This window comes from Lissotriton vulgaris, chromosome 4_1 (assembly GCF_964263255.1).
Source record: "Lissotriton vulgaris chromosome 4_1, aLisVul1.2, whole genome shotgun sequence".
Classification (NCBI taxonomy): Eukaryota; Metazoa; Chordata; class Amphibia; order Caudata; family Salamandridae; genus Lissotriton; species Lissotriton vulgaris.
Window position 1 is genome coordinate 736934479 of NC_141691.1, and position 25305 is coordinate 736959783.

At 43.9% G+C, this 25305-nt stretch overlaps 1 protein-coding gene across 5 annotated transcripts in view; it reads left to right on the forward strand.

Moving 5' to 3' along the window:
- RPP40 (ribonuclease P/MRP subunit p40) overlaps window positions 1-11188 on the forward strand; it is a 498013-nt gene extending 486825 nt beyond the window's left edge. For all 5 annotated transcript variants that reach the window (XM_086965034.1, XM_086965035.1, XM_086965036.1 and 2 more), the window contains one exon: window positions 8974-11188. In XM_086965034.1, coding sequence (XP_086821160.1) covers window positions 8974-9172 — 199 coding nt within the window. In that variant the 3' untranslated portion in view covers window positions 9173-11188. The remainder of the gene's footprint in view (window positions 1-8973) is intronic.
- The last annotated feature ends 14117 nt before the right edge of the window (window positions 11189-25305 follow it).

Consider the following 25305-nt stretch of genomic DNA (forward strand, 5'->3'; position numbering starts at 1 on the left):
CGTCGACAGGGGGGTTAGGCAGGGTTGTGTATTGGCACCGACCCTGTTCTGCCTCTTTGTCAATGGGGTAATCGCCCATCTCAATGGCATTGAATACCCTGATGCTCCAAAGTTGAACGGCAGCAGGGTCCCTGCAATCATGTTTGCAGATGATACCCTGCTGCTGTCGAAAACCCCCATGGGGATACAGAGGATCCTTGATTCTTTTGTGGCTTTCTGCACAGAAAGGGGGTTAGAGATCAATGCTACAAAAACAAAGTTCATGGTCTTGAACCCAACCCAAAGATCACGCCCGAACCCCTTACTAGGATCATCACGTTTAGAGAGAGTCTCCACCTTTGAATACCTGGGTGTAACGTTGAATGAAACCATGTCCTGGGGAACACACCAGACTAGGGCTAACCTTATACTAGTGCAGACCACTGGTGGCATCACTCGGATGATGAAAAGTTCCACATACCGACCACTGGGGCCGGTCATCCAGATCTACAAGGCACAGGCCAGGGGTGCTATTATGTATGGGGCGGAATTGTGGGGCCACACATCTTCCCACAGTTTGTCTATAACAAAGAACAATTTTATTAGACAGATAGTTGCACTCCCGTCTAGTACACCGCTCCTCCCCGTGAGGATGGACCTGGGCCTGAGACCAATAGCAGATGAATTGGGTCTCAGACCCATAGCCTTCTGGCGAAGGTTATGGAGCAGTGAAGAACTTTTTACCTACAGGGCGGAACTGAGGGAGTTTCTAACCCACCCCAAAGCCTTACAGATCCCCTGGATAAAATATATAAAAAAGTCCTGTGTGAGACTGGGGCTCCCCGACCTATGGTCCGATCCAGCTAATGCTTCACTAAGGATCCCACGAAGAGTCTTGGCCAATGCTTATCATGAGCAGAAACTAGCTATGGTCTTAGATTGCCAGGGTGAGGGGTCATTAACATCTGTATTCACGCAAAGCAAGGATTCATACAGGCTGGAGAGGGTTCTGGATGGTATGACTCCTGTGCTGGCCAGGAAGCTATTTCTCCAATGGAGATATGGCACACTGCCTCTGCGGTCTTACACTAGCTCCTGGTCAACACCGCCCTCTACCAAGCAATGCCCAGCATGTACTTGTGCTGAGCAAAGCGACCTACATGTGGTCTTGTTTTGTCCAACGTACAAGGCCGCCAGGAAATATTGGCTCTTACCACTCACCAGAAACTTTGGTTGTAGGGAGTACCTCCCGATGTACAGAATTTTAAAAACTGACGTCTCGGGACCAACGGTGTTTGCACTAGCTAAATTTCTTACAAATGTCTGCCATACTCGCACCCGTATTCTAAAGTCGCAGTCCCCCACCTAATTTTAAGATTAAGAATTTTAAATGTATGGTCTTTTATCTGTTTTCACTCTAGTAGTATTTATTTTTTAGGGTGGAATGATTTTACACTGTACAATATGTGCTTGCTGCTTATTTTCGACGGTTTTATATTGTGCCATATGTGTTTTTTGCATATCTTTGATGGCCAAATCGGCCGAAATAAAGATTGAAACTATAAACATGTATAATAATTATGTGTATAAATATATAGATATTAGTTAGTTCTGCTTAACAATTGTACATATTACTTATGGTTATAGTCTATGTTTAACATCTACATAGGTGACTGCATAAATAAGCAAATATTGTATAATAACTATCTCGAAATGCTTCACTATTGAATTACAAAAGAATATAAAAACAAATAAATTAGCTTAAAGTACAGCAACAATTGAACGTCTAAGAGTACTAAATACACATTAAATCTACATATATTCCCTTCCTTATACATATATACCTTCCATGTACCTGTGTATCTTTATATTTATTACTTCCAATTCAGAATATCCAATGCACTACCTTATTTCTCATCCTGTACCTCTCTCAATATCTCCTATACCTCCTCTCTCTGACTCATCGCAAACCCCATTCTACTACTATGATCCATAAAATAACCCTTTCTAGACTCTTGCCTGCCCCACCCCTCCTTGCATCTTCTCATACCTTTTACAATTCAGATCTTCCAAACTAGCGTTTCTAAAACCTTCCCTCCGTTTCTTCCCCCTCCACCTCCCTTGTACTCATCCCAAACCTCGTCCTACTGCTGTGCGCTCCAAAAACAAAAAAACCCTTGCCTTTTCTATCCCTCCACTATCCTTTTTCAATTTAAGTAACAAACTCTCATGTCCACCGCTCAAATTATTTAAATATCTCTCTATACTAATTCACCACTAGTCCTTTTTGGGTTCTGGAGTAGCGTACTCACCCAGTAGCGCTTTGATGCCTTGTAGTAAGCGCGATATAAATACAATTACAATACAATTCTGCAAAAAACAGTGGTGGAAGTGTTTTTTCCTCTTTATGTAATTCAGAAGGCTAGAAAGAAAGCGCTCTTAGCTCGGAAGACCTTTTACTGATGCCTTTTAGAAAATTAAACACATTTGCACACAACTTTTTCATTTTTTTTTTAATAAGCAAAGAACATTTTTCACATTTTGAATCCGTATCATTTCCCTCCAAGGTAAATGGCAAACGGCAGGTTTCTTAATAAAGTTTACAAGTACAAGGCTAAAGCTAAAACTGCTCAATATTGGCTTGGAAAATCCTCAGCATTTATGGAGTTAAATCCATTATTTAGTATCCATAATTCTATCTTGCACAAGTGGTACAATAAGGGGATCTGGCTGCTTCAAATGCTCTCAATCTACCTGGGATGACCTATCCATTTCTATATATAAGATGCAATTAAAGTGCTCCCTCTGAGGTGGATGTTTCCTGGCCGAGTGCCTACCTTTGCTTTTGACTGTTGGAAAAAGGCAGTATGTCCCATTTGCTACACATAAACACTTCAACCTCCTGTTCAACTTGAAAACATCCGTCCAAGGGAACCATATTCACCATCCATATTACATCTCCTATTGCAAAGAAAAATTATGCGATCACATATTCTTGCTCTTCCTCGATCAATCTTACTTTTAGCTGGTTTTTGGATATATTTCTTTAAAGAGGTGTCTTGCAGCAGAGATCTTTATGTTGTGCAGTTTTAAGTAGGACTATATTTGTCTTTCATTTGGCTTTTAAATTTCCCTGGACAATTTATGTAATTTTTGCCTCTGGTCCATTCTCAATGCATATTTTGTAGCAGCCCCATGGTACATTCAGAATGTTTTCAACTAACCGCATTCCCTCCCCCCTCTCACTTTCATAATCCCGCCTATGTATAAACATTCACTTCCTGTTGGCACAAATCATCATTCTTATAGAGTGTGGTGTATATGTGCAACCGCAGATTAGGCAATATATCCATTCGAACGGAAACATGCAACCTAGTTTTTACCCAGCTTCTGGTGTAAACAAATTTGGCTTTAACTACTTTCCAATAATTACTGCTATATGTAGGCCATTGTGTTGTTAGAGATGATTTGACATTGTGTTGTTGGAGATAATTTGACAGTAACAAGACACCTCTCCAGCAGGGTTCATTTTCAACCCTGTAACTCACTCACGCTCGAGGCAAGTTCTCTCATTCGTCATTCAGCCCTTCCAGATGGGCCTCGAACTTGTTCTAATTTGCTGCTTTCATTAGGCAGCTGTTGGTCGACTGCAGGTCGTATTTGTGCTTGCTGTAATTTGCTGGGATTGGCACCTCTCTGCCCTGGATTATGACTCCTCTGTGGGTTTCCTCTGGTTTCTGTTATCCACTTGTCTCTTTCCCACGTCCCGATGAAGTTCTCACAGGTGATATATAGTAAGTATCTTTATGACAGACATATTTAAGTTGCATGTCTGAATTTCTGTTTAAAAGCCTCATTAGAGGCGTATCCATGCATAACAGACACCTGTACAGTCTGTTGCCATCTTTTTTTTTTTTATTATTATTTTTTTAGTTTTATATAGCGCAAACTAAACCTGAAGATATCCCGTATCGGAGCGCTTTACATGAACACCAGTTTCGTTACACAAGGATGCATTCATTACCATCCTCGTCCGTCTTCCTTGTCACAGTCACAAAGGAGCACCCCGTGTTACAGACACAGTATTTACCCATAAATAAAAAATGTCCTCACCCAATATGGCTTCCCGACAGGAAGTACCTGTCACCTGGCCTATAAGGGTGGAACCAACACAGGAAACATCCTGTTTTTTTCTCTGTGTTCCTACAGAAAACCCATCTGCAGTGTCCGAGGCGATCCGGTCTCGGTAATGTATCTTTCTTTTTTTATTTTCCGGGGTCTGCTCTAGCCTCCCCGTTTATTTCACGACTACCGATCCCCTCTTCTTTGTGTTTTTCACTTGTTGTGAGTTTTTGGAACAATGTCCTTTTGAGGTGCAATACAAAGTGTGTTCCTTTTTTTTTTTTACTTGTTTGGAGGGGGCAGTGGTTATGTTTGGCGCCGCTCCCGCGCTGAGCGACGGGAGAGGCTGCCTGTCCATTTGCCCGGCATGTATTTGCTTTGCACCGCCGCCCCATGCTGAGCGTCTGGGATGCGGCAGTGCTGGATTTGTGTCACTCCGCTACCTGCGCTTGGCGTTCAGTTGCATTTCTGTTTTCCTCCTCTTGTTGGTCGCAGTGCTTGTGTCGAATCCTGCCAATGCTGTAAAAGTATCCCCACGTGGTAAATTTTCAAACAGTGAATTTATGGGTGCCCGCCAGCTTATTCCTGGTGCTGTGGGCTGCCTGTGGTGGGGGCTGGTCGCTCGGTGGACTAATGCGTCCGTTGCAGGGGCCTGTGTTCATGCTCTTGGTCACAGGTTCCAATCCCAGAGGGCCCGCTCCGCCTTTCGTCCTTCTCAGGTCGATGTTGTGTGTACCATTGTGTTAGGCTACGGGCGTTGTCTTTTGGCGCCCTGTTGCTACGGGTGTTCGTGCACTTTCCTGATGGGTGGACCGGCTTACCCCACCTCTGCTCCTCCTTTTTGTCTTCTGTCCCTCAGGTGTTTCCTTCAACCTTGGCTCCCCTGGAGGGGTCTATGGTTCTCCCGGGGTTTTGACTCGTTTTTTGGTCTTGTGCCTTTGGTGGCATTGGCTCTCGCTGGTCACTGCTCCGGGTCGCTGATGTTTCTTCCTCGTCTACCTTTTGTCCTGGTGTTTGTGGCATTTTTGTGGCTTGGCCATCTACTCACTTCTCCTGCGCTTTCGGCTCAAGGTTCTTGGTTCCCCGCTTTTCGCTGGGTGTCCTTGTCTTGGGTGGTGCTGGCTGCGGTGTTCGCTGCTCCTGTGGCCTTTGACCTTCTACTGTCGACCTGTGGGGTTCAGGTCCGTCCGGTCTTCATGTATCCTGTGCCTCCTTCGCCTTTGGGGGGGCGCTCGGTCTCCTCTTTTTAGTTTGGCGCCATTGGGTCGCGTGCGGTTTGGCTGGTCTTGGCAGGGGCTACGGGGGGCCCTGGTTGGTTCTCCTGCATCCCTTCTGTTTGCTTCTGCCGTGGTTCCACCCTTCTTCCTTGCCTGGCCTGGCGGTTGTCAGGCCAGGCAAGGAAGGCCTGTGTGGTGGTTCCAGCTGTCCTCTTCTCTGCTCAGCTTTCCTCTCCTGTTTCGTCTGGCGCTCAGCCGGTTGGCGTTGGGGGATTGGAAGTTGGTGGCGGTGTTGTTATGACCTGGTATTTCTGGTCACAGTACTTCCTGCACGGGTTTTGTGTTAATTTCTAGTGTTTCCCTGATTTGTTGTTTCCGGTCAGTGGTTGAGGTGCTGTTTCGCCCATGATGCTGTGGCTCTACGGTGCGTCTTGTGTCTCTGGTGTGTCTGGCTCCCTCTGCACTTGATTCGTACATATTCCTTGTGCTGTGCCCTTGGGGTCTGTGGCCATCACTGGCGGTTTTCTTCTTCGCGAGGTTTCTCCCTGTTGCCTGTGGGAGATTTCTTTGCTTGAGTTCCTTCAGAGCGGTTTGTGCTTCTCTGCTCTCCGCTGCCGGCGGTCCACTGTTTCGGCTCTCCAAAGTGTCCTCTCTCGTCTCCCTTGGGTCCTTGCCTTCTTGCCTTCTACGTTTTCCTGCAACGGCCTGTTGTTGCTTTGCCTTACTTTGGTCCTTCGTGCTTTGCCTTCTGGTCCTTTCCGTTTGAGCGCCGTTGGGTGTGCTTGTCATTTGCTTGTCATCCTCTTCTTGCGTTTCTTCCCTGCCTGCCTGGACCTTTGTCCTGTCCAGTCCTTCTCCTCGGTGTCCTTGGCTGCCCCTCTTTTGGGTGGGGTTGCGGCTCCGTTCCCTGGTTTGCCTTGGGCTCTGGTGCTGCCTTGGCATGCGGCCTCCCTTTGCCTGATGTTTTTTTTCTTGTCACTCTTGGGGTTGCCCGATGGGGCTGTCGTCCTGCGCAGGCCTCTGTTCCTGTTGGATTTGGTCCGCTTCTCTGCCCGACTGGCTCGGTCGGATGCGCATGTGGCTCTTTCTCAGGGTCGGCCTGTGCCTCTTTTTCTCGGGTTCGTGCCCCTTCTTTGGTTGGCGTTGGCCGTCCTGCTTCTGGGGTCTCTCTTCCCCCGGTCGTTCGGGGTTGTTCCTCTCAGTGTGTGTCTTCCTCCTGAGCTTCTCTCTAGGGGCCTCCTTACTGGTACTTTGTGCTTTGGCATCTTGGGCCTCCCCACGTGTCTTCTTCTCCCGTTTCTCTGCAGTTGGGAGTGGGTCTTCTAGGACTGTGGCATTTTGGCTCCACCGACCTTGCGGCTGATCCCTTGTGATTGTTCGCATTATTCATTATTTTTTTTTTTCCCTTGGCGTCCTGGATGTCTGTTTCTTTGTTCGTCCGGCGCTTGGGTATACGCTCCTTTGTGACTGTGACGAGGAAGACGGACGAGGATGGTAATGACTCGGTTACCTACCGGTAATGTTCATTACTCCGAGTCATAGTCTTCCTCGTAACTGTCATTTTCTCTCCCGCCCTTGGTGGTGAGGTGAGACGAACAAAGTCTTGTCTTTTCTTTTGTTTCTGCTTTTGCATTTCAGGATGTTTCCTGTGTTGGTCCCACCCTTATAGGCCAGGTGACAGGTACTTCCTGTCTGGAGGCTATATTGGGTGAGGACCTTTTTTTTTTATGGGTAAATGCTGTGTCTGGAACACGGGGTGCTCCTTTGTGACTCTGACGAGGAAGACTGACTCGGAGTAATGAACATTACCGGTAAGTAACCGAGTCATTTTTGTAGGCACATGAAGATTAGGTGATTTGCCCATTATCACAGGATGTTGAGTGTCCTTGCGAGACTCGAACCTGGTTCCCCAGCTTCGAGGTCAACCGCTCTAGCCATAGGGCTACATTCTCCCTCATGTTGTATCAGACGCATATTTCAGATTTTTTTGCGAAGGTATGTATAACTCAACATATCAAAACCCTTGCAATCAGTGCTCCAGCTGAAGCTACTGCAAGTGGTTTACTACTTGGTGCTCTGTGTCCTTTTAACTGTAAAAAGCTGCAATAAGCTGTCAGTTCCGACGACTTGCTTCTGCTAGCTTTCAGTGCATTTTTTTTGCATTTGGCCCACTAGGTCCAAGCAATATGTCGACTGCATTGTCCAGACCATCACTATCTGACTTCTAATGTTGTCCGCTGTTTCGGAGACGAATCCATCTGTTTCACTATTTCTTACTAACTCCATCTGCAAGGCCTGGCCCATCCAGGCTACCATCCCTGTCTGCCTTGATAGTCTGAAATCCTTAATAGCTTTCTGAACATTGGCCGTGGATGCTTTCAGGTTCCACAGCTTGTGGTTCATCACATCCCTCGCTGGTATTTGCATTCTTTTTAGGTTGAGGAAAATGACCCAACTTTGATTTCTGTCCAAGGGGTTTACCTTTAACCCACTCCATGTTGGTTGTTGCTGATTCCTTGTTTTGGAGGCTTTCAGAGTACTAGGGTATTCGCACAGTGGTGAGCTAAACACAGTAAGATTATAGCTAGGATGCATTTCCATGACCAGTAATCCTAAGAGATGTTGATCATTTCACTATCCCTTTACTTTAACGGTCCATTGATATTGCCTATCTGCATGCCATGTTAAGGGTGCACACAGCCATGTGTTGCAGCTCGCTGATTATCTGGTGCTGGTGTGGCGAGCCCTGGGCTCTATCTCCCATTTCGCATCAGTATGTTGTATTTTAACTGCTGGACGTTTCAATCGTGTAAATCTGGGTTTGTTAGGCAAAGGCCCAGTTACACCAGGGGTGAAGTAGATGTCCTCTGGATGACAACCCTCAAGGAGCCCAACCTTTCTCACTCTACTACTTGCCCCACCTCAAACAAGCTCACTCTATCGCACCCTAGAGCACTCCTGGTGGATGTTTAAGACCCAAGCTCTGGCGGTGTGGACACCCTCCCATCTTCACCAGTGGGATACTGACAATCTTTTAGAGTTCATCACCACTGCTCTGGTAGGTTTCGGTTCTTGCTCAGACTTAGACTTAACTCCTCATTGTCTGTGAGACAGCAGCGTGTTTTCTCTTAACAGCGCTTCAGAGTTCTTCAACCTTAAATTAATCCCTTTTCGTGGCACCTGGCTGGCGCCTTGTAAGATATAAGTTGGATTTTTTCAGTTATGAGATGGTACGTCCAGCACTTAACATCTCATGCTCACATTCATTAGACCGGTGCTCACTGTTGCGACTCTTGTGCTGGTAGACCTCCCTTCCTCAAAGCAATCCACTTGGCAATTAAGCTGTATGTACACGTAATGAGTTGAACAGAGACAAGGGACTGAGTATATAACCGGATACCCGGGGGCTGGGACAAACCTGCATCTGGGCCCAAATAAGGAAGGTTTATGTTGTTCAGAAATGTGCTAAGATCATTTAATTTGTCAATCCCTGATCCCCTTGAACATTTGTACTGCACATGTAGTCTGATTAAGCTATAAATATCGAGGAATGACTTTGTTTCTTACCTTAAAGAAAACATGCAGCGTGTTAATTTTTAGTCTAGAGAGTGTCCATTGCTTTATTAGTGATTGTTTTTTTCTCTTTATATTACAGCCTCTATTTCGATGAGCCAAAGTTGTCTCAGTGGCTAACCTTGACTGTGCATGGCTTTGCTGATAGTCCGGTATCCTGGAGAGAAAACGAGCACGGTTTCCATAAGGGAGGAGAGAATCTGTACACGTTTGTCATTTTTAATAACCAGGACTATTGGCTTCTGATGGCTGTGGGCACCAATGATAACTGCCCTCCTTGACATGTCTCGGACCGGAAACTTGCCTGCAATCCACCTCCTAGTAGCATTACGAGTGGGGATAATTTTAAAGTGCGCATACAGACACCTTGATGACATTTATTTTATTTTAAAATAATGCACCTTTCCTTCTATGTTTTTACAGTCAACCAAGGCATCTTAGCGGCCATATATCAGAGTCAAGATGTAGTTAAACCTTTTGTGTTACCATATAATAGTAGTTGTTTATCATGTGGCTTAGCATATGAGCGACTCACTACTGCACAGATGTTCATCTTCATCCCACAAGCAACAGATGCACGCTATAGTTTCAGGACATCCACAATTTATGCATTTACAAACAGTAAATCAAAATAGAAATAGTTTATATAGCTACTCTGAACATCAGAGGTCATATTATGTGTTAGGGCGCACTTTACCTGTTTGCGCCTTGTGCATCTCAAAACAGGTGCGCCAGGCACAAACAGAGAAAGTGCGCCTTATTACACTGAATGTGCAGCCCACCGGGCAGCCTGGGGGCAACGCATTCAAGTGAAATACGGTCGTATTTGAAGCAGCCACTCCATGTTTTACTGTGCAAGGAAGCAACCTGCCTGCAATTTGACGGGGTATTGGAGATCCCCTTACAGGCGGGTGCAGTCAGTGATTGCACCCGCCTGCAAGGGGATGTCTGGGGGGTACATAGGACCATCTTTACCCCCTGCAGAGGGCTGCTCTCAGAGGGCACAGTCAGTGCGTATTCTGACAGCTGCCTCTGGTCCTGTGTCTGTAATAGGATGCGGGCGAGAGGCAAAGGGATTCCCTCATTTGCATGGGACACGCCCTCATGCAAATGAAGGAAGGCCACCTACATATAGCGCTGGTGCTTTATGTGCGTCAGCGCTATTAGTATTTCAGAAGGGGCCGCACAAGTGTCTGCAGCCCCTTCAGTAATATCAAAGTGCCCTGGGGGCATGCAAGGTGGCACAAATGCCCCTTGCCCCCACGGGGCACTAAGTGTAATACGGCTCCTGGCATTGCTGTGACCTTCATCAATCATAGTTGGATGCCATTGCTGCATAGGGTAAAGACACCTTTCTATCTTGGTTACTAATATTCTTCAGAGCGATATGCTTGACGTGTACAAGATAATCCCAATGTGATTTCTTTCAGTACGATTTAAGATACTATAGATGTCATTCTGTCCTTGCTCCTATTAAACTATTTCTTAACCTTCTAAATACATCAAGTTAACGCTGAAAAAGCACAATCAGAGATGCCTTCAGGTTCCACAAGCTTTTTTAGATATCTTCTTACTTGAACATCGATGTCTGATGTTAAATTAAAAACATAGGTCGGATGGCCTTTCTTGTAAATAATGCTTTGCTATCTATGTTCTAATAATTAATAAACAATCCAGAAGTGTGAGCCGCTTACAATAAAGATGTGTACTGTGTGCCTAGTGGCTATTTCAATGTTCTTTTTCTGCAGATGTTGCAGGCCTTTAAATGCTTCCTTGTAATTTGGAAACGTGCTGAAGCGTATTAGACGCATTTTTGGCATTTTATATAGACACAAAGGAGCAAAACGAACGTTTAATTTTGCAGCAGTCACAAAATGCACTAAAGTCAGATTGTGGTGGCTTGTATTCATGAACGTGTTTGATTAACTATAGATCTATATGCTTTGCATCTATTTTTGCATATGTTTACAACTCTCTCTTTTGCATAGCCCATTAATCAACATGTTATCTATATTTGACATTTATTATATTCCAGTGCGAACAGAAGATATTTGTTAAACTCGTTTTCATTTTAGTCAGTCAGTTCGTAGTGTAGCCAAGGGTCAAATCTCTTCAACCATGCGCACATTTTCATCTGGAACACCGTGTGTATTCCAACGAGTGAATCATGCACACTTGGTTTAATAATTACAGATTTCATTTTTTTGAAGGAAAAAATGAATTTCAATAAAAAACGTTTTTATGTTAATACAATGTTTTCTGCATTTGGAAATAAACAGATGAAGCGTACAGACAAACACTGTTCTTTCCAATGTTATTTATCACCATAAATATTATGAACACAGTTTGTTGTAAAAGTCCCATGAAATAGTAGGTATTTTAATGGTATGTATCTATTGCTTTTGTATAGGCTTTATGCAGCATAAGCATTTGAAGTGTTTAAATCTAGGCAAGGTTTTCCTTGAAGAGGAGAGTCTGAAAGCTCTTCCTGAAGCGGAGAAGTGAAGTTGTACACTTAGAATGATATCTACAGTGGTTTAGTATGACAGAAACTGACTATTGATATTTGTTATATGGTAGGGTTCAGTATTATTATTTTTATTTTTTTTAAAGATTTTATTGTGGTTTTGGGTATGCAGGATCTCAAAAACAGTGCACTTACAACAGAATCACAGTACATTGGTATCGTCCAAAGTCACAATACAACATAAATATAGCAATCTGTTCCTTTACAAATAATTGCAGGAAAAAAGAAAGAATCATCGTTAGGGCCAAGACAGTTCTGTCAAGGAGGATTGCAATAACTTTTTAAATCTGCGTTAGTACACCCAGTACTGCAATCAACTTCGATCAAATAGTGCACTGAAAGTAAACAAATCTGAACATTAAATTCCTATCCTAACTCCCCCTCCCTCTCCCCGGGTCACGAACATAAGGTCTGTCCCTTTTCTACCATGTATCATTAATCTAGTGCTGTTTTTATCAGGTGGTCTACACTGAACCACAGTCAGGGCTGCCCTCCCGATCTCCAACACATCCCTAGCAGGTAAGGCCCCCGCCGATCGTTGGGTGGTGGGGGCTTCCCCCATAGGGATCTCTGAAATCATTAGGTACCATGTCCGTGCATCATCCTCTAATTTTTCGTCTCTGCCGACTCGTTTCATTCGTATCAACTCCGCTGTCGCCCATTCCCTCAAATCCCTGGCCCAACATTACGCTTTTGTGGGCCTGGACCCCATCCAGCTGATTGAGATTTGCATTTTGGCTAGCACCAATCCTAGCTGGAGGAATCTATGCGCAAGCTTTTTGCCCTTGGGGTGTGGGAGAAGACCCAAGAGTATTTCTAGACTGAGGAAGCGTCTACCCTATTATTAGTCATACACGCTCCAGTATCAACCCCCAGAATGGTCTAATCTTCGAACAGTCCCATATCATATGCAAGAATTGAGCCTCGTTGGAACCCCATTTATTGAAATGTGCGGATCTATCTGGATATATTTCATGGAGCACTCATGGAGTCAGGTAGCTTTGATAGACCATGTTAAACTGGGTTAGTCTGAATCTGGCATTGGTGCTAATCTGCTTAACCCCTTCATGTATTCTCTTCCAGACTGAATCCGTTAGAGGTTCTTCCAGTTTTTCATCCCATTTGACCTGGACCGGAAGTGGGTGTGAGTCCAGGTCCTCCTGTAATGCCCTATACATGTGAGACACCAGCCTATGACCCCCAGATAGTCACTAGTGCCTGAAGGCAGTAATAGGCGGCTCTTCCGGAAATATCGGCCATAGTTCTTGTGCCACCGCCGAGATCTTAGCGTGATGAAGGTATTGACCCCTACCTAACTCGAACATTGTCTGCATCTTCTCTAGTAAGAAATCGCTGTCCCGAGTGTAAGTCCCCCATTATGCAACAACCCCATCCATCCATCTAGTAATAGACATGGCTTGGTTTATTTGCTTGAAAGGTGCCACAGCCCAAAACGGAGCTTCAGAAGCATAGGGTGCTTGACGCACCACATTTCTGATTGGAGATTCCCAGACTGAGGCCACATGTCTTATAATATATGGAAATCATTCAGGTACCCGTGATCCCATCATGAGAAGCTCGGGGAGCGCTACCACTGATGAGTGTCTCTTCAGTGTCTTCTCCCAATTATCATTCTCGTCGAGCCACTGCACCACATGTTGCAGCTGTGTCGCCCTGTAGTAAAAATGTAGGCGAGGGTCCTCAAGTCCTCCTCATTTCCATGTCCTCTGTAATGTGTCTAGTTTTACTCTTTTCCATTTAGTCCCCCATAGTAACTCAATCAGTAGGCGATCTAGCTGGCGGAAACATTCCCATGATATGCGGTAAAGGGAATTTTGAATAACATTTAGGCAGCGCAGTAAGACAACCATTTTTATCAGGGCGACCCTTCCCATCAGGGATAAGGGTACGTCTCGCCAGAACCCAACCAACGCACGGAGCCCCTCCAAACACCTGCCCATATTTTGCTCCAGATAGACCGTCGGCGTGTGTGTCAGCCTGACCCCCTAGGTAGCTCACCGTATCTTTAATCCAGGTCATCCCCACACTAGGTAGCTCACTCTCTTCAAATTTTGCAGGCTGCCCATGGGGAAGAGTTAAGACTTTCCCGGTTTCAGACAATGTCCCGATCTCTGCCGAAACCAGCCAGCTCCTTGAGGAGTACCGAAAACGCCTTCCTCTGTCGATGAAGATACACCAAGGTATTGTTGGTTTTCATGGACACCACATGAGTCGTTGGGCCCAGCTGAATACCCCATTGCCTCATCTTATCTCTGAGTGTAATTGCCAGAGGCTCCATCGCAAAAGCAAAAAGGAGTGGCGACAGGGGGCAACTCTGCTGAGTGCCCTTCTGAAGCTGCGAACTATCTGATACCTGATTTCGTATGCGGACCCTTGCAATTGGTTTAACGTAAAGCAGTTTCAACCAGCTCAGATATATGAAACAAAGAGCAAAAGGGTGGTGGGGTTTAGATTGCGCAATTTGGTGTACCTGAGTGTAGATCAAAGCCTATTATTCATTGAGCTGCTTCTAAGGACATTGAACAACGACCACCTGACGTTGTTAAGTGGGTGTAGACAATGTCAATACACGCATAAAGTATCAAACAAAATCAATGTCCTGAGCAAAAGTCGGTATTAGCACCAATAATAAATCCACAGTGGTCTTCTTCAGTGTTCTTCTTTGTTTACTTTCCAAATCAGGTGAGTATTTCAGCTTTCATATTTTCTGTTTCCACAACTGATAGTCACACACAGCCAACACGTGTTTCGTCTTATATGGGCTTTCACCCAAGACTTCCTCAGGGCTATAATAAACAAACATAGAATACCTCAATATACTCAGAATTAAAACAAGTTGACTCTAATCACCTCCACTATCACCCAAGATAGTGAGACAGCGTGATTGTGAGGTGAAAAGGAAGAACCACTCAAACGAAAAGCCTTAAGCTTGACCAAACGACTCCATGTGAAAAATTGTGAAAAGAAAGAAATTAATTTAATTTACTAGTTGTACACCACCAGAGAGAAAAGGAACGCACCGTAAAAGCCAGGAGGGAGCAAGTCATGAAACAGTGTATATATGAAGTGGGAAAGTAAACCCAGAAATGAGCTGACCACTAGTCCAACTATGCAAATAACAAGTAGATGTGTTGCACAATACGGCCTCGCCACTGTTCTTTATTATCCACTTAAATTAGAAACCGGGATATCTGGTTTAGAATAACAAAAACACTTTCAACAATCTTTTTGGAACCCCTGCAATAAAGCCAAAATAGATGCAATACTTATTAGCTTGGAAACGTATTTCGTGCAACCAAATTACATTCTTGCCAAATAGGAAAACAAGGGAAGCGTAGGTTTAACAAAAAAAGAATTATAATTCTTGTAGAAAATCATTCCAGAAGTTCCAGCCATGATAGTCTTATTAGTGTATTGCAGGCATGTTATATATTCAGTGTTCTAAAATATCAAAGAACCTATTATTTAAAAACGATGCAGTTGCTCATAAAATATCCGAACAATAGCAAACATAATATTCAATCCTTATGCGTCCACTTAGAAGCGCCCATTTACCTAGTAAGCGTAAAAACAGTATATATTTATCATACGCTTAAATATGTGGACTAAATATCAGTGAGAAGCACCATTTACCCATCACTAAAAACTCTAATTTGCTTACAAAAAGTGGCATGTACCTATCATAAAATAAGATATTTTGCCTTACATTTACCAAACTATGGGACACTAAGTGCCGGAAAATAAGTAACAGTCCGTAGCGCAAACCGTTTCTGCAATAAATGTCATCACCCCAGTCTTCAACGTCGCTCATTCATTATGTCCTCAGACGTAAACAGGACTAACCACCCGTCGTTCTAAATCTTACCGTCCGGAGAGAAAAAAATCCATCATACGGAGAGTACTCCGTCTTAGAAGTTGGCGTTCAGTACAAACGCTATCTTGGAGTGTCTATTCATACTGGCATACTACTGAGCACAGACAACGGACTAATCACCTCAAGTCGTCACCACGCAGACAAACAGAGCGCCATTTTGGAGTGTAGGGGAAAGAGGAACCTACTCGGGCTACAACGTACTAGAATTTACCGTGTAGCGATGATAAGTAAAAATTCAAGCAGCTGGATAGTAAATATCCGAATGATACCAAATACCTATTATACATTCTCCAATATATATATCTCAAAGCAAACAAATGTTTAGGTAACCTTCAATCGTTCCTGGTTTAGCCATAGGGAAAAGTATTGTTTGTTTCTGAAAAGTATACCGTCTTAAAATTCAGCGTTTTAGCAGGGCGCCATCACAATCTATCTATTAACCTTCTGCGGTAAATACCTGACCGACTATTTATATTTTCGTTGTCGATACCCAAGCCAAAAGGAGCACCATTTAGAAAAGGAGGGGAAGGGAAACAGGACTAACCACCCGTCGTTCTAAATCTTACTGTCCGGAGAGAAAAAAATCCATCATACGGAGAGTACTCCGTCTTAGAAGTTGGCCTTCAGTACAGACGCTATCTTGGAGTGTCTATTTATACCAGCATACTACTGAGCACAGACGACGGACTAATCACCTCACGTCGTCACCATGCGGACAAACAGAGCGCCATTTTGGAGTGTAGGAGAAAGAGGAGCCTACTCGCACTACAACTTACTAGAATTTACCGTGTAGTGATGATAAGTAAAAATTCAAGCAGCTGCGTAGTAAACATCCAAATGATACCAAATACCTATTATACCTTCTCCAATATATATCTCAAAGCAAACATTAGCAACCATTTTCTCGATCTAAACAAATGTTGAGTTAAACTTTAATCCTTCGTGGTTTAGCCATAGGGAAAAGTATTGTTTGTTTCGCAAAAGTATACCTTCTTAAAATTCAGCGTTTTCGCAGGGAGTCATCACAATCTATCTATTAACCTCGACCTTCTGCTGTAAATAACTGACCGACTATTTATATTTATATTTTCGTCGTCAATACCCAAGCCAAAAGGAGCGCCATTTTGAAAAGGAGAGAAAGAGGAAACTACGTATTACACATATAGGTGAAGTTATGTATAGTAACATCGTGTGAAGCCTAGATCAGCTAATAGGAGTATCAAAAGTGGATAAAAAAAGATTGCATATAAAGATAGTAAAAGAAAAAGAAAAGGTAAAACGTGTGAAGTAGTAAACATTAAAAAAGGGGAGAAGAATAGCAACATTCTAACTCCAATCCCCAAACAGCATAGCAATCGTTTTTTACAGACATCCACATCAATGTCCTCAAGTCAAATACCCACATAAAAAGGTCTCTTGTCAATTGTACAATATGTTTGCCAGTATGGCACCCATATGAATCTGGGTGTCATTCTGGCAAACCTATTGTACAATTGTAGGATAAGTACAGACATAATATCCATAACGGGATATTATGTCAACAAGGCGGTCATCCATGGGGTGAGTAGACCAAATGAAGGCCTGAAATCCAAATTCACTAGACTTGAAATATTGAGAAAAACTGAAATAGCGAAATTGTGGGATGGAGCCACTCTGAAGGAATACTTAAGGCTAGAAAGAATCCCACGAGGTCTATGCGCCACAATTTTTCCGACCTATGATGATTTAGAGGAGGATTTACTCCTATTGTGGGAAAAAGAGTTAACTGGCAACTCAATGCGGCTAATGAATATTTTAATTGAGAATGCCGATAGAAAAGTTTTGAAAGTCATTGAAGAAATTGACATATTAGAAAAAGAAATCTTAGACCTATATTTAGCATATGCTATTAAAAAGAATTGTCATCCTTGAGGAGATACTTGGAAAATTCGAAGGTGGCATCAAAGAGCGAAAAGCCCGTAAGCTAAAACGAGACGAAGTAGACTACTCATATAGAAGGGTATTTACCTTTGCAAAAAGGTTTGATAACCTGGTAAAAACTAACTTGTGAAGGATTGGTAGTAAATCCTCTGTAACATCTGGTCTTAGTGTAGCATTTTCAAGTAACATCTCTTTGAATAGCAAGGAAGATAAAGTTGAGGGAACTTCAGGTTCTAATATGACAAATACTTTTTACGGGAAGTTCAATTGATCTGCATGGGGAACAAGGAATCATGTATAAGGCACTGCACATCTTGCCCTCAGTTCTGTTGTAACCCCTGGAGGGGTTCCTCACCAGAGCTAATTGCCGCGGAGGGGGTCCGAAACGCCAAGCACACGCCGCACGCGACTCCAAGGACCAGGAGCCCATGCGTGCAAATCACCCGCGAGGAGGCCCGCCCCCAACCCACCGGCGTATAGTATCACATCCAGTTTCCGCAGCGCGGGACGAGCCGGACGAGGCCCGGACAAAGGGCGGACAGTCTGTGACAGTCCGGGGCAGGTCGAGGCTGGGCTGGGCCACCCCCCTTGACTGCCACCACACCACCCAACCTACAGCTAAGTGGATTTATTTCTATGTCCTTATTTTAAACCTCGTATCCCTATGCCAAAGGCTCTTCTGATCTGACACTAATTATCGCCGCTCTGAGCCCACTGCCTGTAGCTCAGATCTTAACGATCCCGGGATTATCTATCTGTAGCAGCAATGTCCAAACAGATTTCAATCATGGATAACTATTTAGTTAAAGTTGTGAGTAAGATTAATCATGAATGAAGAAAATCGCTGGGTCGGGAAACTCCTCCAGTCTTACTTCCTACGTTCCCTGTAGACAGAATTGTACAGTGTCCGGACCCCCCCCTGTACCATCGATGTTCCACTAACGGAAGTACCGGAAACAACAGCACCAGTTCAGGACGTCTCAGTTCAGGACTCGCCTGATGTTTTTCTGGATACCACGGCGCTCTCCGGCCCAGAGAGCAGTGAGGGCTTGTAGGAAAGCACAGAATAAGCGAGGGGGAAATCATCACAAGAAAAGATCTGAAACTGTACCCAGGAGCCCTGTTCGCGACAAGGAGACCTTGACCAATAACAGTGGAACTTATATGAATACAGAGCAATTTGATCTATTAGTTGATATGATAGAAGTTAAGTTTGATACTATTGTTAAGCCCTTAGTGGACAAGCTAGACCTATTGACAGATGAAGTGTCCAGACTAGGTAATCTTTTGGGTACCTATACTGGCAACAAAGAAAGCTCCAGGCCCTCAGAGAGGGATGTATTATGCGGTAATGATGTACAGAAGCCAACCATGGGAAGGTATAGTATTAACTAAACAGGTGGGCCAGGCCCAGTGGGCGGACAGACAGAGCAAGTCACAACGGCACCAGCCAATAAGGTGCACTAGCACCAGCACCTAGGAAAACCTGTTTTGTTAATCTCCCACCAGACTGTGCACCATATGTAGTTGTGCTTTTTAATGTCCCGCCCCTAGACCATAATTTGACCCAACCTCTTCAGGAATCACATGACTCACTCAAAAATATGAAAGTTTCCTGGTTGAATAGGCATTGTGGGATCCAAACCAATTACTCTGATCAAATACTCACAACCAGAAGGGTAAATTGGATTGGCAATGCCAGGAAAACCTGTAGGGGCGAGTGTGTTATTGTTAATTTCAAGCACCCCCAACACGTCGCAACCATTTTACTTAGAGCAGCCTCTCTAACACCGGATGAGAATGGTATACGTGTGCATCCATTAGCATCCAGTAGGCCTCCCAGCTCCAATCAGCGCCCAATCTTTGAGATCCCGACTCAGAATATGTATCAAGCCTTGAGTACATTGGATCAGAATGGTTGACATTCAAAGGTTAATAGGCCCTGTTCGAATACACCTCTTAACTCCCAGGACGGAAATCTGAACGAGACCATTGTGGGTAGCCACTCCAATACTGTGCTCCAGGAATGGGCCTGAATTTGTCTCTGTTGTAGAGAGTGTGGCGAATGCCCAGTTTTTAACACGCACCGAGGATACTAATGTTGGCCTAGCTGAGGTTGCACTCTGTTTAGACGTTGCTAACTGTGATAATGCCCTTGGTCAACCCAAAAGTTGTACTTTTGAGGGTACTTCTATTGTCAGTTGGAATATAGCTGGACGGGCATCCAAAGGGGAAAAGATGGGTTGGGTGGATATGATCAGGTCATTTGATATTCTATGTTTTAAAGAAACCTGGTGTCCCACAAAACCTAGCTTTGAAGGGTTTGTTTGTTATAGTCTGGATGCCTCAGAGTCACTGTATGGCAGGGCTAAGGGTGGTTTGCTCGTATTACTATCTGTGGATTTAACGTTGCCTGTTGTTAAATACATAAGGAAGTCATTCTTAAATTCTATGGGTACATCAGAAGGAAGGCTCAGAGTGTCAGCGTCAAGACCACTCCTCTGTTTCCGTGTGATGCCAAAAAGGGGTCCACCTCCAGGCTCCCCCAACTCTGGATAGCAGTAACTCAGAGTAGTAAGGTAGTCAGGCGAGGGACAAAATTTATGAGGGAAGGACCCTCGGAAAGTGGGAGACCATAAACAAAAGAACACAGTTTTAATACAAATCCTGTTAAACTTACTACTCTCTTATATTCTAACTATAGCTCACTAGTACCTGTCCACTGGCCGAGGGATTCTGTAGCTTTACATAAATCACGTGGGAATTCAGCTTCTGACTTCAAGGCCTTCCTACAACGATAAACCACAATATTACATAGTCTTCTCGACATACATACTCGTTACCAAAACGGGAAGAATACAACGAGCATACATACCCTGCAAACATTCATCCAAGAAATTAATAGAACACAGCTCCAAAGAACAGGGCCTCCTTCCTAATCCAAGGTGGCAATGAAACGAGCCCAAAAGTAAATGAAACTCTATATCGAGTAGTTGTTTGAAATGAGGCAAAGAAAAATAAGATACTCAGGGTCCAATGCACGGAGTGGTATTCTCCTCAGAGTAAGAAATAATCCACCATCACATACGCACTTCCATCAGCGCGAACGAAAATGGATACAGTTCAGAATAAAGCACAACATAGAAAACACAGTCTTCTCCTGGCCACAGAATGAACAACTTCATAGGCAGGGGACCCTTGAAGCTCAAGCGCTTCCAACAGCGCGGAAAATCTGACAACAAACGAAACACTGATATCGTCGGTAAGCGTTTACGTCAATGCGATATCCCGACCAGAAATGAATTGCCGATAAGCGCTTCCCTCAGCGCGAAGATATCGGCCACATCCAGGAATAATGAACAACTGAACGGAGGAAACAAACAACCCTTCCTTCCACGAAAAGTCTTTAAGTGGTGCTCAGCGTAACACTAGAAGAATGTCTTCCATTGAGAAGAGTTGCGCTGAACACAACGCGCAAGGAGGATCCGGCGAGGAACACAGCACAGCAGGATCTTCGGAAAGAGAGCCTCCACATAACCAGTGTGAGACTCGAGACGAAGGAGTACTGGAAACTACGGCGGATTATGCGCACCTCCGCCCGTGCGTTGCTGAATGAAATAGACGTTGCTCCTCCCCTACAGGCATTCTGGGAGTCGTAGTCCCGAGCGCTGCGATCAAATCCAGGTAGGCGCTCTGAATACTGCTGGCCCCCAGTCAGTGCCTGACACAGAGCTGATTTTAATTATTTTTTATAATAATATCTTTGATAATTCACGGCTCAAGGTTATTGAGGAATTGGAAACTGCCCTTGTGAAGCTTGTAGAGGAAGCAAAATGTGTTTTTAGCTACATCTGGTTAGGTGATTTTAATTCTCCAACTTGTCCACTATCGATTTCCAGGGCATGCAGGGTGCTAAATAACAGTGGTGAGAATATACCCCACTTTCCACACAAGACATATGGGGAGGCCATTAACAACATCATGATAACTTTTGATTTAGAGCTACTACAGTCAACGACATATAATAATGGCCGAATTATCCCTACATACACCGGAAGGAATACTAATTCCAACATTGATCATGTTATGGTATCATCCAGCATGGTACCACACTGCAGGACCTTGGTAACTGAGGACCCTACTTTAAGCGATCACAATTGTATTGTACTGAGAGTAGAGTCCTGGAAATGCAGAAGTCAGCGTGTAACAAGAACCCTAGTCAATGTTGAGCCACACAGGCCAAATGGGACTAGGCTAAGGTGGAGAGGGGAAAAATCAACAACAGTAATGCCTATAATCTTTTCAAACTCCTTGGCAGATATTTATGGTATCCTGGCAGCAGGTAGTGCGCCTGCTGCCATTTTGAATAACTTTGTTAATATCAGTAAAATTATCGACACGATATTCACAGGACGTAGGTCAGGTAATACTGTTCACGAAAAGGGCTGGTTTGACCATGCCTGTACAGCCCTCCTTACCCAGCTTAGACAGGCTCTTACACTCAGGCCGAGGGATCAGAACCAAGTCATACTCTTGAGACGTGATTATAAAATGGCACTCTCCAACAGGAAGAGGGAGTTACAGCAGGAAGCTTGGGACAGTCTGTGCAGGGCAGCAGAGACCTCAGATAGCAGCCTGTTTTGGTCCACAGTTAATTCCCCGTTTCTTAAGGATGATACAGCCCCACATCTTGCATCCAATGTTAGCTGTGAGGCTTGGGTATCCCACTTTTTGGACATATTTCACGGTGGTGGTCCCAACGAGGGAGAACAAAGCTGTTGGCCTATAGTCCCACTGGACATTACCTTGGGAGAGGTCAAAACTGGTATTAAGGCCAGCAAGGGGGGCAAGGCGCAAGGGCCTGATGGAGTCCCTATTGATGTGTTTATGGCCGCTCTGCTGTTGTGGGGACCTATTCTCACCTTGGTCCTTAACACAGCGGTGACGTCCTCAATTCCGCCTACATGGGGAGACTCCATCATTGTTCCCATTTATAAGAAGGGGGACAAGTCAGCAGCAAGTAACTATCGCCCAATTAGCCTGCTCGACTCATCGGTAAAGGTCATGAGCAGAGTGCTGCTGTCTAGGCTGGAAGTTTGGGCTGAGGAGAAGGGGATTCTTGCGAGCTCCCAGTATGGCTTCAGAAGAGGCAGAGGGTCCGTAGATCAGTGCCTAAATCTTGAGCTCTTAATCGGCAAGTATACAAAGGCCAAGCCTGGTACCCTATATCTCTGCTTTTCCGATTTAAGCAGTGCATTCGATCTGGTAGACCACTCCATCCTATGGCCAGTCTTGCTAGAACTGGGTGCACCGGAGGCTATTATCTTTTTCTTAGCCAGGCTCTATGGAAAGATGCAAGCCTGTGTGCGTTATGGGGTAAATGGAGAGTGCACCCCAAATTTTACCGTAAAGCGTGGAATCCGGCAGGGCTGTGTTCTCGCCCCTTTGTTGTTTACCCTTTTTGTTAATGCTGTGGATTCCGTTTTAAAAAGGGTTGGGGCGGATGTACCACAGGTTAACGGGTTAGGTGTGCCAGTCCTGCTTTACGCCGAAGACGCTGTGCTACTATCGCGGACCCCTATAGGTCTACAGCGGCTGATGGATTTGTTTTCTGATTTTATAAGAGAAAGGAAGCTGTTGATTAATAAAAGTAAAACCCATACAATGATTTGTGGTGCCAACAATAACAAAAAGCATGCTATCTTCATTGAGGGGGTGAAAGTGCAGCAAGTGGAATCCTTTTGTTACCTGGGCATTGTCTTTACGCGCAACGGTAGCTGGTCCCAAGAACTTTCAAATGTTAGGACTAAGATGGCAAAGAGTGCCTATGGTATATTTAAATTCACCTCCAAGATCGGCGACAGACGGATCAGGGACATGATGTTGATTTATAAAGCAAGGAGCGTCTCAATTGCGCTATATGGGGCAGGATTGTGGGGCTATACTAATGTAGGTTCTGTGCAAAGGGAAGAGAATACCTTCCTTAAAAAACTTCTTTGCCTACCCACCTCTGCCCCTATTGATTTGATCCATAAGAACTGGGCGTCTCTTATCTAGGCGACCTCATTTTGCTGAGGCCTCTGATGATATGGCGTGTAATTTGGAGGAAGGATGAGACAGTTTTTAATCAAAATGTTATTAAGGACTGTCTTGATCTGGTGAATTACACTAAGACACCTTGGCTTAAATATGTAGTAGACAATTTCCGGGATATTTTTGGGCTTAACATATTGGTAGAACCTTGTTCTGCAGATAACATCTCTAAATTGGATATGAAAAATACTTTTATGTAGTATAGAGCCCAGAAACGTTTAGTGGTTAACTGTTGCCTTACCACAGTCTACCTTTATAACAAAAATATTGAAAATGACGGACTTCAGTTATATTTGAGCATGGTAACTAGACCTGCCCATAGGTTTGTTCTAACTAGACTCAGATTCGATACGGCTCACGTTCTGGTGGCCTTTCCCCAACCAAAAAAGCATCCTGTTGGGCCGTGCCCATGTGATGAGCGTTTGAAGCAAAGCACACTGCACTTTATGCTAATTTGTACTCTTTTCTTGAATGTAAGGGTTGCCTATCTGAAACCAATGTTTGTAAAGTATGGAATTAGTAATGTGGAGGACGCCATGAGGTTGATTTATAATGTGAACTCCCCGGACAAATGTTTTTATATCGCTAATTTTAGCTGCAATCTATTCACTTTAGAAATAGCATGATATTTTAAATATTTATTTCTTTTAATCTGTTTCTGTATTTTATAAACGGATTTTGCTGTATGCTTTTATGGTCATTGTTTAATATGTACAGAATAAAGCTTCATGAAATGAAATGAATGACAAAGGGAGAAAGCAAGAGTAAGACAAAAAGAGGGAAGAGGGGGAGAAGTAAACCTAAGAGTAAGAGAGGGAATGGAAACTGGTTTGTGGAACAAGAACAAACAATAGGTGCCATTGGAGTAGAGGACATAAAAATTATTAACTTATCGAAAGTAACATTGTCAAGCAACATGTATTCGGTCCCTGGTAAGGGAATGAAGTTTTGTCCCACATCTAAATGTGATATGTCTGATATAAAAATAGACCTGTACAAGTTTGCACAAAACCTACATTTGAAAAAATATTTTGGAAATAACCCTGTTCCAAATAAACCAACTGCTAGCAATGTTACAATGGCTGATCAATCTAAACAAGACATCCGTGATACTATTTTATTGCTATCTATAACAGAGAATGAACATGATCCAGTTCTTATGCAACACGTGTTAGCAGATTTGGAATGTAGCACCGACTTTAGCGTTGATAGTGGTCTGAAGCCTATGTCACGTTGGACACCACAGTTAACTTGTGGTAACAATATTGAAGTGTTTTATAAAATTGTGAATAACGATCTATCTGGACAAATGTGAAGAGATTATGAGAAATAAGAGGTCTGGGTTCTTTATAAACAATCTCACATCAGGTGGACATAGGGCATGGAATGAACTACGAAACAATACTGAAATTACTATTCGTGAGGGCGATAAGGGCGGGAACATCATTGTGATGGATAGTAGTATGTATGATGATGAGATTCTGGGATAACTATCAAATACTCGATGTTACACAAAACTGTCAAGTAACCCAATTTTTAATATCAAAAGAATGGTCAATATGGATCTGTAGAGATGGTATGAAAGAGGTTTGATAAATGATGATGAACACACATATCTCTTAACCCACTAGACCACCGGGGAGACCAACTGTCTCTGGTATAGGGGGTCCCACAGAGAGGATATCCGAGTTCGAAGACACGCTCTTACAACTTTAGGTTGCCAACATACCTTCGACCATCAGAGACACAAAGCACATTTTGAACACACTTATGAATATTAACTGGGATGAGTCCATGAGTCTAGTGATACTAGACATGGTCTCATTATACACTAATATTGGTCATGACCACGGCCTTTCTGCCCTTTAACACTATTTGTTTAAAAGACCTGTGGAGCTGCTAGAGCACTCGGAAATGCTTATCAGTATGTCACGTATGATACTGGAACATAATGTTTTGTTATATAAACAGGATTGATA